At 51.4% G+C, this 17,768-nt stretch overlaps 1 protein-coding gene across 1 annotated transcript in view; it reads right to left on the reverse strand.

Annotated features, from left to right (window-relative positions):
• The window catches only part of LOC140429947 (uncharacterized), a 470,344-nt gene that overhangs the window by 349,316 nt on the left and 103,260 nt on the right, over positions 1 to 17,768 (reverse strand). The window contains exons 7-8 of the mRNA XM_072517537.1: positions 7,450 to 7,616; positions 1,588 to 1,682 (exon numbers count right to left, since the gene is read on the reverse strand). Of these exons, the coding sequence (XP_072373638.1) occupies positions 1,588 to 1,682; positions 7,450 to 7,616 (262 nt within the window). The remainder of the gene's footprint in view (positions 1 to 1,587; positions 1,683 to 7,449; positions 7,617 to 17,768) is intronic.

The raw sequence follows: 17,768 nt of genomic DNA on the forward strand, positions 1-17,768 counted from the left end.
GCATTTTGGAAGGGCTAATGCAGGTAGGGAATATACAGTGAATGGTAGAACCCTCAAGAGTATTGAAAGTCAAAGAGATCTAGGAGTACAGGTCCACAGATCACTGAAAGGGGCTACACAGGTGGAGAAGGTAGTCAAGAAGGCATACGGCATGCTTGCCTTCATTGGCCGGGGCATTGAGTATAAGAATTGGCAAGTCATGTTGCAGCTGTATAGAACCTTAGTTAGGCCACACTTGGAGTATAGTGTTCAATTCTGGTCGCCACACTACCAGAAGGATGTGGAGGCTTTAGAGAGGGTGCAGAAGAGATTTACCAGAATGTTGCCTGGTATGGAGGGCATAAGCTATGAGGAGCGATTGAATAAACTCGGTTTGTTCTCACTGGAACGAAGGAGGTTGAGGGGCGACCTGATAGAGGTATACAAAATTATGAGGGGCATAGACAGAGTGGATAGTCAGAGGCTTTTCCCCAGGGTAGAGGGGTCAATTACTAGGGGGCATAGGTTTAAGGTGAGAGGGGCAAAGTTTAGAGTAGATGTACGAGGCAAGTTTTTTACGCAGAGGGTAGTGGGTGCCTGGAACTCACTACCGGAGGAGGTAGTGGAGGCAGGGACGATAGGGACATTTAAGGGGCATCTTGACAAATATATGAATAGGATGGGAATAGAAGGATACGGACCCAGGAAGTGTCGAAGATTGTAGTTTAGTCGGGCAGTATGGTCGGCACGGGCTTGGAGGGCCGAAGGGCCTGTTCCTGTGCTGTACATTTCTTTGTTTGTTCTTCTTTGTTTGTTCCCGATGGTGGGGGAGTTCAGAACTCGGGGTCATAGTTTGAGGGTCAGGGATAAACCTTTTAGGACTGAGGTGAGGAGAAATTTCTTCACCCAGAGAGCGGTGAATCTGTGGAATTCACTCGCACAGAAAGTAGTTGAGGCCAAAATGTTGTGTAATTTCAAGAAGTGATTAGATTTGGCTCTTGGGCTAAAGGGATCGAGGGATATGGGGGGAAGGCGGGATCAGGGTATTGAACCTGATGGTCAGCCATGAGGCCCTGCAACTACAGCCTTTGTGTGGGTAGATCAGCAAACCCTCTGCCATTCCTGTGAGCATCACTTCACCCCAAACCCAGCAACTGACCACAACACCTCTTTGGTCTATCTCGGGCACGATTTATCGGCCCTGCAGCACCTGACTCGAGGCACAAGGCTGGCAAATCTCGCGAGAGGTCTTGCGAGGAGTCGAGTGGACCTGTGCGGTCCAAGTTGAGAATGCATTTGTCAAATCAGCTGGTCCAGCTGTTTGACGTCATGATTTGGCCAATTTGGAATATTCTGGCACATGCACAATACATTCCCATGCGTGCCCTTCCCATTGTGGCAATGTGAAAGCTGCCAGGCCTGCTTCATGTCTCAGATGGAATACCATGTTCCCTATTTTGGTGTAGGAATAATTTTATTATTACACAGTATTAAATAGTTGATTTTCAAGGGGAAATTACTAGTTATCTTCAAAATTTAAGATCGTACTCACCAGACTGGCCATCCAACTATTAAAAGGAGCAATGACAGACATTAACATTTTCATACCTGACAATTCTGATGGTCCTCAGCAGGTTGGGTACTGCAGGACATCTCAGTATCTTTTAACTCCCACATTGCTGCAACTGTATGACCAACAATATCTTTAAAAATGACAAAAAACAAACATAAGAATAATTCTAATTAATAAATGTAGATTTATAGTTGAAGACATCGACTTCATGATGGGCACGATCTACCGGCCTCAGCCCGGCAGGCTCGATGCTCGATTAGGCCGTTGAGATCTACCGGCCTCAGCCCGGCAGGCTTGATGCTCGATTAGGCCGTTGAATCTCGGGCGAGCCTCCTCACAAGGTGCACACTGCTCGGAGGTCTCGCGAGATTCAACCCAACCTCCGGGCCGTCGCTATCTGGATTTTAACCCGCACTGGGTGAGATCCAGATAAACAAATTTAAATTAAGCTATTAGGCTAATTTAAATATGCGCTCGCCGGATTCTTCCAGCACCTGGGAAGTAATGGTGCCCCCAGTGAGGACATGACCAGATGCCGTTTAATAGTGGTCCACACAAAGCCAGCAGCTGGGGGTTTCCCCAGGCCATTAGAGACCCCTGGGTGGTCAGGGACTGGGCAGGCTGCCTCCCTGGCTCTTGGGAACCTTGGCACGGCCATCCTGGAACTACCAACGTGCCTGGGTGACACTGCCGGGTTGGTAAGGGCACTGACAGGGTGTCTGAGTGGTAGTGCCACGGTGCCCAGATGCCAGGGTGGCACTGCAAGGATCTGGGCCTCAGAGGGGGACCATGGCAATGAAAGGGGGGGTCAAGGGCATGTATGAAGGGGCCTCATAAAAGTTGGGGGTGTTCTGATAAAGGTGGTGGTCCTGAAAGGGGGGCCCCGAAAGGGGAGTGGGGTGGACTGAAAAGTGTGTGGGGGGGGGGGGGGCCTCAGCGATCCCTTAGCAGGGTGTCCTCACTTGCAGGGATATAGGATAATGCCCATGTGTGCAGGGGGTGACATTGCCCATGGGTGGAGGGTGGGGGCTACCCGCGGGTACAACAATGACCCCAGTTGCCAATGGACAGCAGTCCGCCAGGTTGCCCTTGATAATAGCACGGGGCCCCGGCTGGAGGTTGCTGGGCCTTGCTTGGCTGCAGAGGCTCTGTTTGGACTGGCGATTTTTAGGCTGGACACTGGGGAATTATACCACGTCTTGGAGAAGTAACCAGAGGTTTTCCAGGAGAGCCTGGGTAAGATCAAAGGTGCCATGGCCACGATTTACATCTATCCTGAGGCCCAGCCAAGGTACTTGAGGGCCTGCCCAGTTCCTGCTGTTTAGCACAGGGCTAAATCGCTGGCTTTAAAAGCAGACCAAGGCAGGCCAGCAGCACAGTTCAATTCCCGTAACAGCCTCCCCGAACAGGCGCCGGAATGTGGTGACTAGGGGCTTTTCACGGTAACTTCATTGAAGCCTACTTGTGACAATAAGCGATTTTCATTTTCATTCATTTCCCTACACATTGCTGACAAAGATGTAGAGATGCCGGAGTTGGACTGGGGTGGGCACAGTAAGAAGTCTCACAACACCTAAGGTGTTGCTGTGAAAGGTAGATGATGAACTCACCCCCTTGGAAAGCCTACGGGTCATTCAGCCGGTGTAATTTGCAGATTGGGCAGCACCTGTAGTCCCGGTACTGAAACCAGATAAAAGGGTCCGCTTTTGTGGGGATTACAAGCTAACAGTGTACAAGGACAGATTTGGACAGATACCCTATGCTGCGATTGGAGGACTTCTAGGCAAAGCTGGCTGGAGGAAACACTTTTTCTAAACTTGACATGAGTCACCTATATCTCCAATTGAAGCTAGATGTGCTTCCAGAAAATTTGTGACCATTAATATCGACAGAGGCCTCTACGAATTCACAGGTTTGCCATTCGGGCTATCATCGGCTTGCGCTATTCTCCAGAGAGTCATGGAGAACATCCTCCAAGGACTACCGCGATTGGTGGTTTACGTGGATGCCGTCCTGTTCACCGGAGACAGCGAAAAAGAGAACCTGAGCAACTTAGACAAATTCCTCCGCTGGTTTCCCGAGACTGGCGTCTGCCTTAAGGGAGGAAAATACATTCTTTTACGCAAAAGAGGTCATGTATTTAGGGTACTTTGTAAACCAAGACGACTTGCACCCAGGAGGGCTGCGTGGTGACACAGTAGTTAGCACTGACGCCTCACAGCTCCAGGGACCCGAGTTCGATTCCCACCCCGGGTCACTGTCTGTGTGAAGTTTGCACTTTCTCCCCGTGTGTGAGTGGGTTTCCTCCGGGTGCTCCGGTTTCCTCCCACAGTCCAAAGCTGTGCAGGTTAGGTGGATTGGCCTTGCTAAATTACCCCTTAGTGTCCAAAAGGTTAGGTGGGGTTACTGGGGATTAGGTGGAGGTGGGGGCTAAAGTAAGGTGCTCTTTCCAAGGGCCTGTGCAAACTAGATGGGCCCAATGGCCTCCTTCTGCACTGTAACTCCTGAGAACGCGACTGAATTGCAGTCATTCTTGGGACTCATGAATTATTATGGGAAGTTTATCCCTAACTTACTGACCATCCTCACACTGCTGCATTCGTTATTGAAAAACATCAGGAGTGGGTGTGGAGTGCGCTGCAAGAGAAAGCTTCCGCCAAGGTGAAGCAGCAACTGTCTTCATCGGGGTTGTTGACCAACTAAGACCCCTTGTCACTTGTGATGTCTCCCAATATGGAATCAGGGCGGTACTACCCCATTGCATGGACAACTGAACGGAGAGAATGATGGTCTATGCGTCACGGACTTTGGCCGCTACGGAGCGTATCTATTCTCAGATTGAGAAAGAAGGGCTGACCGTCATTTTTATGGTTAAGAAATTCCACAAGTATCTTCTTGGACTTCGGTTTACCATCAAAACATTGACTGCTGGATTTTCCATTCCTGAGACTAAGTGATAACGCCGGTGCAGGATTAGTGGAGTTCTCCGACAGCAAACTGGCGCTGCACCTGGGCAGTTTAAGGGGGTTAAGGGGCAGCACAGGTGCCACGTGGAACACAATCAACTCCAATGAGAAATGGTGCTGGGTTCACTGGGCGTTGACACTCGGGAGGCTGACTCTCCAGATGGCGCTGGAGTGTGGCGACTCTCTGCGAGCTCTCACACAGATCCTCTTCTTACATCTCCTAGCCATTATAGTCCTCAATAGCAAGGCTGAATACTTAGCCCCCTACTATACTCCCTGCACACACACGACTGTCTGGCAAAATTTGGCTCCAACCCCATCTACAAGTTTGCTGACGACACAATCAGATCTCGAATAACGATGAGTCCGAATACAGGAGGGAGATAGAGAACCTAGTGGAGTGGTGTAGCGACAACAATCTCTCCCTCAATGCCAGCAAAACTAAAGAGCTGGTCATTGACTTCAGGAAGCAAAGTATTGTGTACACTCGAGGCCGAGGTGGAGATGGTTGACAGCTTCAGACTCCTAGGTGAGCCCATCACCAAAAATCTGTCCTGGTCCACCCACATCGACGCTATGACCAAGAAAGCACAACAGCGCCTATACTTCCTCAGGAAACTAAGGAAATTCGGCATGTCCACACTGATTCTTACCAACTTTTACAGGTGGACCACAGAAAGCATCCTATCGGGCTGCATCACAGCCTGGTATGGCAACTGCTCGGCCCAGGACCGCAAGAAACTTCAGAGAGTCGTGAACACCGCCCAGTCCATCACACGAACCTGCCTCCCATCCATTGACTCCATCTACACCTCCCGCTGCCTGGGGAAAGCGGGCAGCATAATCAAAGATCCCTCCCACCCGGCTTACTCACTCTTCCAACTTCTTCCATCGCGCAGGAGATACAAAAGTCTGAGAACACGCACGAACAGATTCAATAACAGCTTCTTCCCCGCTGTTACCAGACTCCTAAACGACCCTCTTGTGGACTGATCTGATTAATACTACACCTCTGTATGCTTCATCCAATGCCTGTGTCTATGTGTTTACATTGTGTACCTTGTGTTGCCCTATTATGTATTTTCTTTTATTTTATTTTCATGTACTTAATGATCTGTTGAGCTGCTCGCAGAAAAATACTTTTCACTGTACCTCGGTACACGTGACAATAAACAAATCCAATCCAATCCAACCCTTTCCAGGTTCGATTCTAAACTGTGTAACTTCAGGATTTTGGGATGGTGATGCTGAATTATTGCTTTGACACCAGCTGTAACCCTCCCCCAGTCAGCATTCAGATACCTCCAGTCCTCCTGTCTTACTGGAATTTCATGAAGATGCAGAGGATCATTCTCTGGTCATTCTGCAGCCTCCCCTGGATCCCATTGTCATGTGGTGGACACATCACCGCCCACCACCATGTGCATTTTATGCATAGCCTTGTAGCATGGCCCATAATGCCCCAGAACAGTATTTAATTTCTGGCCCCATATCAGAGATTACAACTCTCTTTGAATGAAATCTGTCGTTCCTCCATCACAGTCTTCCTTGCCCCTGCCAGAATTCTCTGTGCAATCTGTCCTTCAAGTGAAAGTCTCCGCTCCCTCATCACCCTGAGTCCCTGTGCAACCCTCTTGTGCCGCACTGACACAAATTCCAGGCATCCCATTCGAACAGTTCCCATCCACCCTCCCTGTGACTGCCGCTTGTCTTCCATGTCGGTCTCCAGCGTTTCCACCCTTAGGCCCCCCTCTACCTGCATCATTTACGCCCTCCCCCTCCAACCCCAGCATTCCCCATTGACCCTCATGTCTCTGTCATCCTTCCCCCTCTCCAATCCCACCATACTCCATTTACAGTTAGGCTTTGAATGTTGCACTCATCTTGAAGTCAGGAACAAAGTGAGGGCAGGAATCTGCACACCAGTTATATTGGGCACGATCTAACTTTTAAAAAATGCAGTCTGTTCTGGGTGGGATTATCGGGGTCGTTCCCGGCGGTGAACAACCTCACTAACTAACGGCACTCTATTGTCTTTACTGCCCCCCCGCGCCCCCCCCCCCCCCCCCCCCCCACCTCCCCACCTCAATGCCGTTAGGTTCGACGGCAGCAGGGCTCAGTGAGTTCTTATTGTGGGCGAGATCCAGGTTGTGACGTCTTGTGAGTTCCGTTTGGCCCCTCGGGGTGTAACGGCTCATCGGGGAACCCGGCGGTGGCCTCTCCCGGGATCTATCAGCCGGGTCTCGCTCCGGTTCCAGTGAGGAGCGGCCGGCAGATCGCGCCTATTCAGCCGTAACCCAGACCACTCTATATCCTGCAGACGTGGCGCATAATTGGGAGGCGGAATGTAATTTCGCCGAGCAGTGTTTTAAGGAATGTTCATGACATGGTAGTTACTGGATTCAAATTGCATGAATTAGCAGGAAAGTCAACCCACCATCAGCCCGCCATGAACGTGGTGGGGGCAGAAATTCCAAATTGATATTCGGCCAGTGTGATTCTGACTTCAGGCCGCTCTCCGAATGTTACGTCCTGTCCATCATGAAACACACTGCTGGGTGGATTGGAACATTCAGCTCAAACCTAGAGCACCACTAGACATATTCACACAGGTATTGCTGGTAAAATTCCTTGTATCACAGGGAAATAAAAATTAAATGAAACTTGTAGAAGAGGCTTTTGAGAGATTGAATGAAAACTAAGGGCGCGATCGAACGGCCCCATCGCACACGATTTGGTGACGCGATGAGGTCATTGGATTTCGCAAGAGGCATCTCGCGAGGTCTGCGATGCTCGGAACGCCTCGGCAGATCTAATGGGATCTTGCGAGACGTTGCGATCTGGACCTCACTCTCGCTGGGAGACCATACCTCAAATTCTCTGCATCACCCTGACAATTAATATTGGACCTCCGCACACTCTACTCCTTACCGCTAGAATGACTGCAAAGTCCAGTGACATTCATTGGTTTTTTCATAGAAACAGTGACTGTTCCTTTCCCATTCCAGAGGACTGTCAATTCCTCATTAATTTTGATAAATAGTTCTTCCTGAGTGCCATAGATATACATTCCACTGTAGAAGATTGGGAGAGACATCCTGTTGATTAAATAATATATGTATTAGTGAACAAATTGTTTTTCTTTGCCACCGATATTTCCCTGACCTTTAAATTTGACACCATCCATGAGTCATAGAATTTACAGTGCAGAAGGAGGCCATTCGGCCCATCGAGTCTGCACTGGCTCTTGGAAAGAGCACCCTACCCAAGGTCCACACCTCCACCCTATCCCCAAAACCCAGTAACCCCACCCAACACCAGGGCAATTTTGGACACTATGGGCAATTTATCATGGCCAATCCGCCTAACCCGCACATCTTTGGACTGTGGGAGGAAACCGGAGCACCCGGAGGAAACCCACGCCCACACGGGGAGAACGTGCAGACTCCGCACAGACAGTGACCCAAGCCGGAATCAAACCTGGGACCCCGGAGCTGTGAAGCAATTGTGCTAACCACAGTGCTACCGTGCTGCCAGCGTCATCTGGAGGTGTTTGACCGGAGAAGCCAGTATTCAGGAATATACAAAGTAAGTAGATGCACGGGGGCTCCAGGGTTGAGTTTAATTTTCTCAACATCCACCTTTCACAAACAAGGTTTCATAGAACATAGAACATAACAGCGCAGTACAGGCCCTTCGGCCCTCGATGTTGCGCCGACCTGTGAAACCACTCTAAAGCCCATCTACACTATTCCCTTATCGTCCATATGTCTATCCAATGACCATTTGAATGTCCTTAGTGTTGGCGAGTCCACTACTGTTGCAGGCAGGGCATTCCACGCCCTTACTACTCTCTGAGTAAAGAACCTACCTCTGACATCTGTCCTATATCTATCTCCCCTCAATTTAAAGCTATGTCCCCTCATGCTAGACATCACCATCCGAGGAAAAAGGCTCTCACTGTCCACCCTATCCAATCCTCTGATCATCTTATGTGCCTCAATTAAGTCACCTCTTAACCTTCTTCTCTCTAACGAAAACAGCCTCAAGTCCCTCAGCCTTTCCTCATAAGATCTTCCCTCCATACCAGGCAACATTCTGGTAAATCTCCTCTGCACCCTTTCCAATGCTTCCACATCCTTTCTACAATGCGGTGACCAGAATTGCACGCAATACTCCAAATGCGGCCGCACCAGAGTTTTGTACAGCTGCGACATGACCTCATGGCTCCGAAACTCAATCCCTCTACCAATAAAAGCTATCACACCGTACGCCTTCTTAACACCCTCTCAACCTGGGTGGCAACTTTCAGGGATCTATGTACATGGACACCGAGATCTCTCTGCTCATCCACACTGCCAAGTATCTTACCATTAGCCCAGTACTCTGTCTTCCTGTTATTCCTTCCAAAATGAATCACCTCACACTTTTCTGCATTAAACTCCATTTGCCACCTCTCAGCCCAGGGCTGCAGCTTATCTATGTCCCTCTGTAACTTGTAACATCTTCAGAGAGGAACTTGTCAGGATGATGCACGAGAAAGTGAAAAACAGAGATCGGCTCCGATGAGATAAAAGCCCGAGAAAGAGCAACACTGAGGGCACAATAGGGAGAATAAAAGAGAGCGAGAAAGAGCGAGACTAAGAGTGGAGCTGTGGGAGAAAAGAGCGTGAGAAAGAGTAATATTGAAGAGCAGAACAGGGAGGATAAAAGAGCGCACAAAAGAGCTGGACTGAGAGGGGAGCTGGGGTGATAAAAGGCGAGAAAGAGAGTGTTGCACCCTCTCGCGAGATTTACCCACTTGCCATGCCGATCTGGGCAGGACCTAAATTGGCAGTTAGGCACACTTAAAAATGTCTCCACCAGAGCTCACCAGCCCGCGGGATTTAACAGCCTTGCAAAGAGACCCCGTCTGGGTGCCGTTTAGCACTGGTCTCCACAAAGAGGAGCCATCCAGAGCGAGACTGAGTGCTCAGCCTGGGAGACAAAAAGCGCGAGACTGAGAGCGGAACCAGGAGGATAAAAGAGCGCGAGAATGAGCGAGAAGCCATGAACATTTCCAGTGTCCAGGACCAGCAGTTTTGTAGGAAGTGTTTCTAGCTTCAGCTCGTGGAAGCCTGGATTTCAGAGCTAGAACGGTGGCTGGATATACTGTGGAGCGTCCGCGAGGCAGAGTATTGTGGATAGTATGTACAGAGAGGTTGTTACACCGAGGACCAACACTGCACAGGCAGGACGGGAATGTGTGACCACCAGGCAGAGCAACAGCACTAGGCAAGCAGTGCCGCAATCTCCTGTGCCCCCCCCCCTGCAAAACAGATATATCGCTTTGGATTCTGTTGGGGGCAATGGTCTCTCAGGGGCAAGCAGCAATAAATATGTTGCACCAAAGTTGACTCCACTGCACAGGGGAGGAGTAAAAAGTGTGGGAACGCAATGGTGACAGGGGATTTGACTGTAAGGGGAATAGATAGGCTTTTCTGTGGCTGTAAACGAGACTCTGGGATGGTTTATTGCCTCTCTGCTGCTCGGGTCAAGGATGTCTCCGAGTAGCGACAGGACATTCTGGCCACGGAATACAGTCGTACCAACGACATAGGTAAAAAAAGGATGGGGTCCTTCTGTCATTGGGAAATGTTAGAGTCCATCATAAAGGATTTAATAGCGGAGCATTTAGAAATGAATCATATAACCACACAGAGACAGCGTGGTTTCAGAAGGGGACACCCTGCCTGACCAATTTATTATAATTCTTTGAGGGGGTAACGAGCAGGATAAATGACGAGGAACCAGTAGATGTAATCTACTTGGATTTCCAAGAATGGTTTGATAAGGTATCACACAAAAGACTTCTTCTTTAGTGATCATTCGCTAACCAGGATGTGGTTCAAATAAGAAACGCCATGCCACTGATCATGGGTTCTGTGGGTCTTTGCCTGCCTCGTGATCGAAATCCAATTATAAGCACTAAGTGCATTCCAATCACTCAAGTGTGTGATTCCAAAGCACTTACCTCCCTTTGATGTGGTCAATGTTTGTAAATACTGGGCTTTCACCACTTAGAGTCACTGATCGGTGAAGGAAGATGAATGAATGAAGGCCACAGCGGGTTGGTGAAGCTGTCAATCACAGCCTCCGGATGCGGTAGGGGGAGTGGGATGTGGGTGGGACACCGGAGCGGTGCGCACTGGCGGTTCTAGGCCAAGCCCACCCCCAGCATATGCCCACTCCCATCCTCCACAGCCAGCTGTGCCCCCTCTGTGGCCAGTTCAGGCCAGCCCATCCCTCACATCCTTCTGACAGGACTCCGAGGCAACATTGTGCACAGGTATTTAATGCGAAAACATATCAAGAGATCAGTGCCCTATCCCCTATCGCTAAACTGCGCCAACTTAACTGGTGTGTAATTTCCTGGCCTTACAGGCCAGAATGCTATGCCTAGGTGGATGCCCAGATGGTACATCGGGAGTGGAGGCGGCCTGCTGTGATTCCCGCCCTGTGACCTGGGTCCCCTGTGGTGGCCGTCTTCTGGAGTGACCGGGCCTGAATGGGCCCGGCTGATCGGGTATGCCAGGTTGCATGGTTCCACCCACTGCCCATCTGATGCGCCCATTGACAGGAGGGGGGGGGTCTGGGGTGCTGCGGTGTTCCATCACCTCCCCTGCAGGAGTCACCGGCACGGACCCCATCACCTCCTCCTCCCTCAGAGTGCCCGATGGCCCCCGGGCTACTCCATGGGATGGGGATGTAAGCGGAGATAACCCATGAGGCTCCCCCACCACCCTGGTCTCAAACAGGGTCTCCAGGCTCGCGGCCATGGGGCACAGAGAGTGGACCACCTCTGTCTGGGACTGCGCCACATCAGCCAGTGACTGTGCCATCTCCCTCCGGGACTGGGCCAATTCCTTCTGTGTTTGTGTCACGCCGGCCAGCACCTCTTAGCCATGGCCCGCTGTGACTGTACCACTCTCAGGAACGCCGCTGCAATGTCCAGGTGGCCCTGGCACATTGCTGCCTGTGAGAGGGCAGCCCTGTCCTGGGCATCGGCCATCACCCACACAGGATGCCCCAGGCCTTGGACATAATGACCCAAGGCCGAATCCTTCGCCCCAAGGCCTCCATTGCGGACGCCACCTTGCGGTGTTGGCCTGGGTGGCACACATGGTCGACACCACCTTCTGCTCCTGCACATGGTTTAGGGGCTGGTTTAGCACACTGGGCTAAATCGCTGGCTTTTAAAGCAGACCAAGGCAGGCCAGCAGCACGGTTCAATTCCCGTACCGGCCTCCCCGAACAGGCGCCGGAATGTGGCGACTAGGGGCTTTTCACAGTAACTTCATTTGAAGCCTACTCGTGACAATAAGCGATTTTCATTTCATTTTTCATTCATGGTCGGACTCCTCCAACTGCGCCTGCAGGTGCTGGATGCTCGCCGACAACCCGTCATGTAGCCCCTGGCTCGGCGCCTGCATCCCACAATCGATGGGACTGTCTGTTCCAGAAGCCCAAATTGCGTTTGGCCAACAAGTAGTCCCAGAAGTCGTCCCATCCTCCAACCATCCACCTCCTCAAGAGTTCCTATCTCCACCTGATATACCAGACCATGTGCGCACCAGAGAGTGCCCCAGGAGCCTCTTCATTAACATGCCCATCCGAGGTGAGTGTCTCTGGGATGGTGGAGGGTGTTGGAGATGCTGTGACGGGAAATCTGTGTCATCCCCGAACTCGAGGTCCGGGGTGTCCTGGGATTCGGGTTGCGTGCTCCTGCCTGTGTCAGTGTTGTCCTTGTCACTGGTCAGCATCTGGGATACTAGCTGTGGCTGTGTTCGGGGGCGGGTGACACCAGACAGGCCAGACTTATCACCAGTAGCTCCAACAGGACACAAGAGAAGACGTATGATTGCATTGCGTGCCGTGGGGGTAGTGGAGGCGTGTTGGGGAGGGGGTGCGTTGGGGAGGGGGTTGGCGGTGCAATGGTGATGGTGGTAGTGGAGCGGGGGTGTGGGGGCAGTGTGGGTGTGATGGTGGGCGCATAGTGACAAACCATGCTATGGGTAACCACAACTCAGCGGAACCTCGCTTCCTCGCTCCATTCCGACCTCCAAGCCGGCCACTGCCCTTTCTTCGATGCCCTGCCCCCGACCAGCCGAGTTCCCAACGATGGGGTCTCACCCATCAGGAACTCAGTGTGGTGGCTGCAGACTGAGTCCAGCGCTGCCACAGTCGGTGTGGTGATATGCATCACTGTAAATACACAAGGGGTTAATGTAAGTACACGTAGACTAGCTAGACACTAGAGGGAGCATCAGAGACATGAAATGAAAATGAAAATCGCTTATTGTCACGAGTAGGCTTCAATGAGGTTACTGTGAAAAGCCCCTAGTCGCCACATTCCGGCGCCTGTTCAGGGAGGCTGGTACGGGAATTGAACCATGCTGCTGGCCTGCCTTGGTCTGCTTTCAAAGCCAGCGATTTAGCCCAGTGTGCTAAAACAGCCCCTTACATGACACATAGATAGTCAACCAATGGTTCAGTAAGATAGGACACGACCAATGGGCATTCACGATACATACAGGGGGCATCTCGCTAGCATTGTGGATAGCACAATTGCTTCACAGCTCCAGGGTCCCAGGTTCGATTCCGGCTTGGGTTACTGTCTGTGCGGAGTCTACATATCCTCCCCGTGTGTGCGTGGGTTTCCTCCGGGTGCTCCGGTTTCCTGCCACAGTCCAAAGATGTGCAGGTTAGGTGGATTGGCCATGCTAAATTGCCCTTAGTGTTGGGTGGGGTTACTGGGTTATGGGGATAGGGTGGAGATGTGGACTTGGGTCAGGTGCTCTTTCCAAGGGCCGGTGCAGACTCGATGGGCCGAATGGCCTCCTTCTGCACTGTAAATTCTATGATATCTATGATACAGAGGTGACACTACCACAGGGGGGCATTACACCAACCCATATAAAAGGACACAGCAAACATGATCTTCCTCTTTCCAGTAGAGATACTCAGTGAGTACAGACACAGGGTTGATTCAACATCATTCCCACCACGTGGATTGTAGCAGACTGGTTAGTCAGTCTGAGTAGGTATAGCAGGATTAACAGTAGCGTTGAATTCAAGTAGGAGAATTGTTAATAGTTTAATAAACGTGTTATCTCCAAGTCTGAACCTTCCTTTGTCAGAGTGCACATCAAGGAAGCAGCTTATGCTATGACAATAGCATAACAAAAGTCGGGAGAGGGCTGATCCGCGGGCAGGCGTGGCCATATTCGGGGCTGGGGGCACTGTGGAGGGGCCGTCCGGGGTTCGCGAGCCAGACGAAGCGGTGGGACTATTTTTGCGGGCCGCGTCTGCGAGTGGCTTCCGCCATGAAGTACGGCGTGGATGCTGCAGACTGCCGCCGTGCGCATGCGTGGCCACAGACCTGGCAATACTCCAGGCCATATCGGCAGCGAGAGATGGGAGCCCTACACTGCCTGGCCTGCTAGCGTCTCCCCCACCCACCCCCCGGAACAGGGAATCGGTGGCCGCTTTGCACCAGCTTTTCGAGCGTGAAACACCACTGTTTTCACGCCAGCGTGGGGATTTAGTTTCCAGAACGGAGAATCCAGCTCCAGGGAATTCTAGACTAACGGACCAAACACCTTTTGGACATTTACAGGCTTCTATAATTAACGATAGGGTGACAGAAAACCTCGAATGTTTTCAGGTGATCTGAGGGACACGGTATAGATTTGTAAAGCATATTTCTGTGCCTGATGAACCCAATGACATTTTTGAAAAGTTGACAGAATTGTTGGAGGGGAGAATATTAAATATGTTATGAATATGGCCTTGTTCGTCCAGAATGCATTTGATCAAATCCACTCTATATATTAACAATTTAGATGATATTCAAATTTGCTGATGAGACTGCAAGCATTGTAAATAGAAGAATAACATTTCAAAATGTGACATTAATAAATTAAGTGAATGAGCAAATCCAGTCGCAAATAGATTTCAATGTAGCCAATTGTGAGATTATCCACTTTGCCCCTCAGAATCAAGGTACAGGGTACTTCCCAAATGTTGAAATGTTGGGAGCAGTGGATTTAATGTACATAGATGATTGAAATGTCATAGACAGGTACAGCACTTCCGGTGGCAGCCATGGAGGAGTAGGTCACACATTTGATAGCTCCCGCCTGTGACGGACTTATGGACCATTTTCCCCCGTTTTCTTTCCAGATTTTATGGGATAAATGGGTGAAGAGTGAGACAGTGAGGAGAAATCACCCTCCGGTGTATGGAGAATTGGACCAGAAGTGGCCATGTGAGAAGACAAAGTCCTATAAGGAAGACGCCAGCAGAGCTGGCTACGCGGGACAGCATGGCGGAGAGCAAGGGCCGCGGGGAGACGGCACAGTGGTCGACGGAGCAGCTGGTGAAGTTTTTCGAGGATCGCTTCGCCGAGCTGAAGAAGGACACGCTGGACCCGATTAAGGCTTCGATTGATCAAGTTGTGCAGAATCAAGAGACCCAAGGAAGAGCGATCCAGGAGGCGGAGAAAAAGGTGTCTGAGCACGAGGAGTATATAACCGTGCTGGAGACCAAGGTGGGGATGATGAACGACCGCCAGAAAATAATGCAGGAGAAGCTGGAGGACCTGGAGAACAGGTCCAGGAGGCAGAACCTGAGAATCGTCGGCCTCCCTGAAGGCAGTGAGGGATCGGATGCGAGGGCCTATATGACGAACATGTTGGAGAAGGTGATGGGGGCTGAGGCGTTCCCTCGGCCCCTGGAAGTGGATAGAGCGCACCGAGCCCTCGTGAAGAAGCCCCGAGCGAACGAGCCGCCGAGGGCGATGGTGGTCCGCTTACACCGATTCTGGACAAAGAACACGTTCTGCGGTGGGCCAAGAAGGAACGGAGCAGCAAATGGGAGAATTGTGAGCTGCGCATTTATCAGGACCTGGGCGCAGATTTGGACAAGAGCTGGGTTTAATCGGGCAAAAACGGCCCTCTTTAAGAAGGGGGTGAAGTTCGGGATGTTGTACCCAGCCCGTCTGTGGGTCACACATGAGGAACGGGACTTCTACTTCGAAACACCAGACCAAGTATGGACTTTTATTAAAGAAAAAAGGCTGGAGGCGAACTAAAAGACACTGGAGCCTTGGAGAGGACTGTGGTGATGATTTGTTGTGCTGGGCTGTATAAGTGTAAGTTGTGTTATGTGTAATAAGGGGCTGTTTTGATGGCTAAAGGTAACATTGTCTTGCAGGGAGCAGGTTAGAGGGGGGATGGGGCTGGTTCTGTTTTTGGGTGTCTTTTTTTCTAAAGTGGCTGTTCCTTCAGTTTTTTCTGATGTTTGTTTCCTGGGGAATGTGATGCATTTAATATGTTTGTCCAAATGGGGGGGATAGAGGAGCGAACAATGGGGAGACAGACTGCTTGGTGCCATGGGCGGGCGCTATCAAGTCAGCATGGATCAGCTGACTCACGGAAGCGCAGTGGGGGGCAAGCAGGTGTTAAGCTGGAACTTGACTTGGAGGGTTGGGTTTCTAGTGCTGTTGCTAGGGGGGAGGGAGGGGGGGGGGAGCTGCTTTGCTGACAGGAGGGGAACTGTTACCAGGGGAAAAATGGGAGACCGGGAACGTCGAATGCCCAAGGGGGGGCTCGAGGAGGTGGAGGGTGCGAGCTGGAGGCTGGCCTAAAAAGGGTGATGGCTAGTTGGCAGTGGGGGGGGGGGGGGGGGGGGGGGGGGGGCGGGGGGGGGGGGGGGGAGGGGGCGGCTGGAAGCCCCCCGTCCAGGCTGATAACATGGAACGGTTGAATGGGCCGGTCAAAACGGCTCATGTGTTTGTGCATTTGAGGGGGCTGGAGGCAGGCGTGGCAATGCTACAAGAGACACACCTAAAGGTTACAAACCAGACGAGATTGAGAAAGGGGTGGGTTGGCCAAATATTCCACTCCGGGCTGGACTCAAAGACCACGGGGGTAGCGATCTTGATCAGCAAACGAGTGGCATTCGAGGCAGGGAGAATCGTGTCAGACAAGTGGGGTAGGTACATAATGGTGAGTGGGAAGCTAGAGGGGGTGCGAGTGGTACTTGTGAACATATATGCTCCGAATTGGGACGACGTGGAATTTATGAGGCGGGTGTTAGGTAAGATCCCAGACTTAGAGTCACATAACCTGATTATGGGAGGGGATTTTAACACAGTCATCGATCCGGAATTGGACCGGTCAAAATCCAGGACAGGGAGGAGGCCGGCCGCGGCAAAGGAATTGAAGGGGTTAATGGAACAGATGGGGGCAGTTTTCTTTTCTCTCACATGTCCTCAAGGTATACTCTCGCACGGGCAGCACGGTAGCATTGTGGCTGGCACAATTGCTTCACAGCTCCAGGGTCCCAGGTTCGATTCCAGCTTGGGTCACTGTCTGTGCGGAGTCTGCACATTCTCCCCGTGTGTGTGTGGGTTTCCTCCGGCTGCTGCGGTTTCCTCCCACAGTCCAAAGATGTGCAAGTTAGGTGGATTGACCGTGCTAAATTGCCCTTAGTGTCCAAAATTGCCCTTAGTGTTGGTGGGATTACTGGGTTATGGGGATAGGGTGGAGGTGTTGATCTTGGGTAGGGTGCTCTTTCCAAGAGCCGGTGCAGACTCAATGGGCCGAATGGCCTCCTTCTGCACTGTAAATTCTATGTAAAAATTCTATGCATTGACCTTTTGTTCTGAGCAGGGCGCTAATACCGGGGGGGGGGTGGATACTGAGTACTCGGCAATCGCAGTGTCGGATCATGCCCCACATTGGGTGGATCTACGGGTTAGTGTGGAGAGAGGGCAACACCCGCTGTGGAGACTGGATGTGGGGTTGCTAGCGGACAAAGCGATCTGTAGGCAGGTTAACAAATCCATCCAGGACTACGTGGAAACAAATGATACGGAGGAGGTCTCCGCGGCGACGGTCTGGGAAGCTCTGAAGGCAGTGGCCAGAGGGGAATTAATCTCAATATGGGCCCACAGAGAAAAGGTGGAACGGGCTGAGAGGGATAGATTAGTGGAGGAGATACTCCAGGTGGACAGGAGATACTCGGAGGCCCCGGACGCGGGGCTACTGAGGGAGCGGTGGCAGTTACCGGCGGAGTTTGGGTTGTTGACCACAGGGAAAGCGGTGGAACAGTTGAGGAAGGCAAGGGGGCGATCTATGAGTACGGGGAAAAGGCAAGCAGAATGTTAGCGCACCAGCTCAGGAAAAGGGAGGCGGCCAGGGAGA

The sequence above is a fragment of the Scyliorhinus torazame genome, chromosome 9 (genome assembly GCF_047496885.1).
Source record: "Scyliorhinus torazame isolate Kashiwa2021f chromosome 9, sScyTor2.1, whole genome shotgun sequence".
In the NCBI taxonomy this organism is placed as follows: Eukaryota; Metazoa; Chordata; class Chondrichthyes; order Carcharhiniformes; family Scyliorhinidae; genus Scyliorhinus; species Scyliorhinus torazame.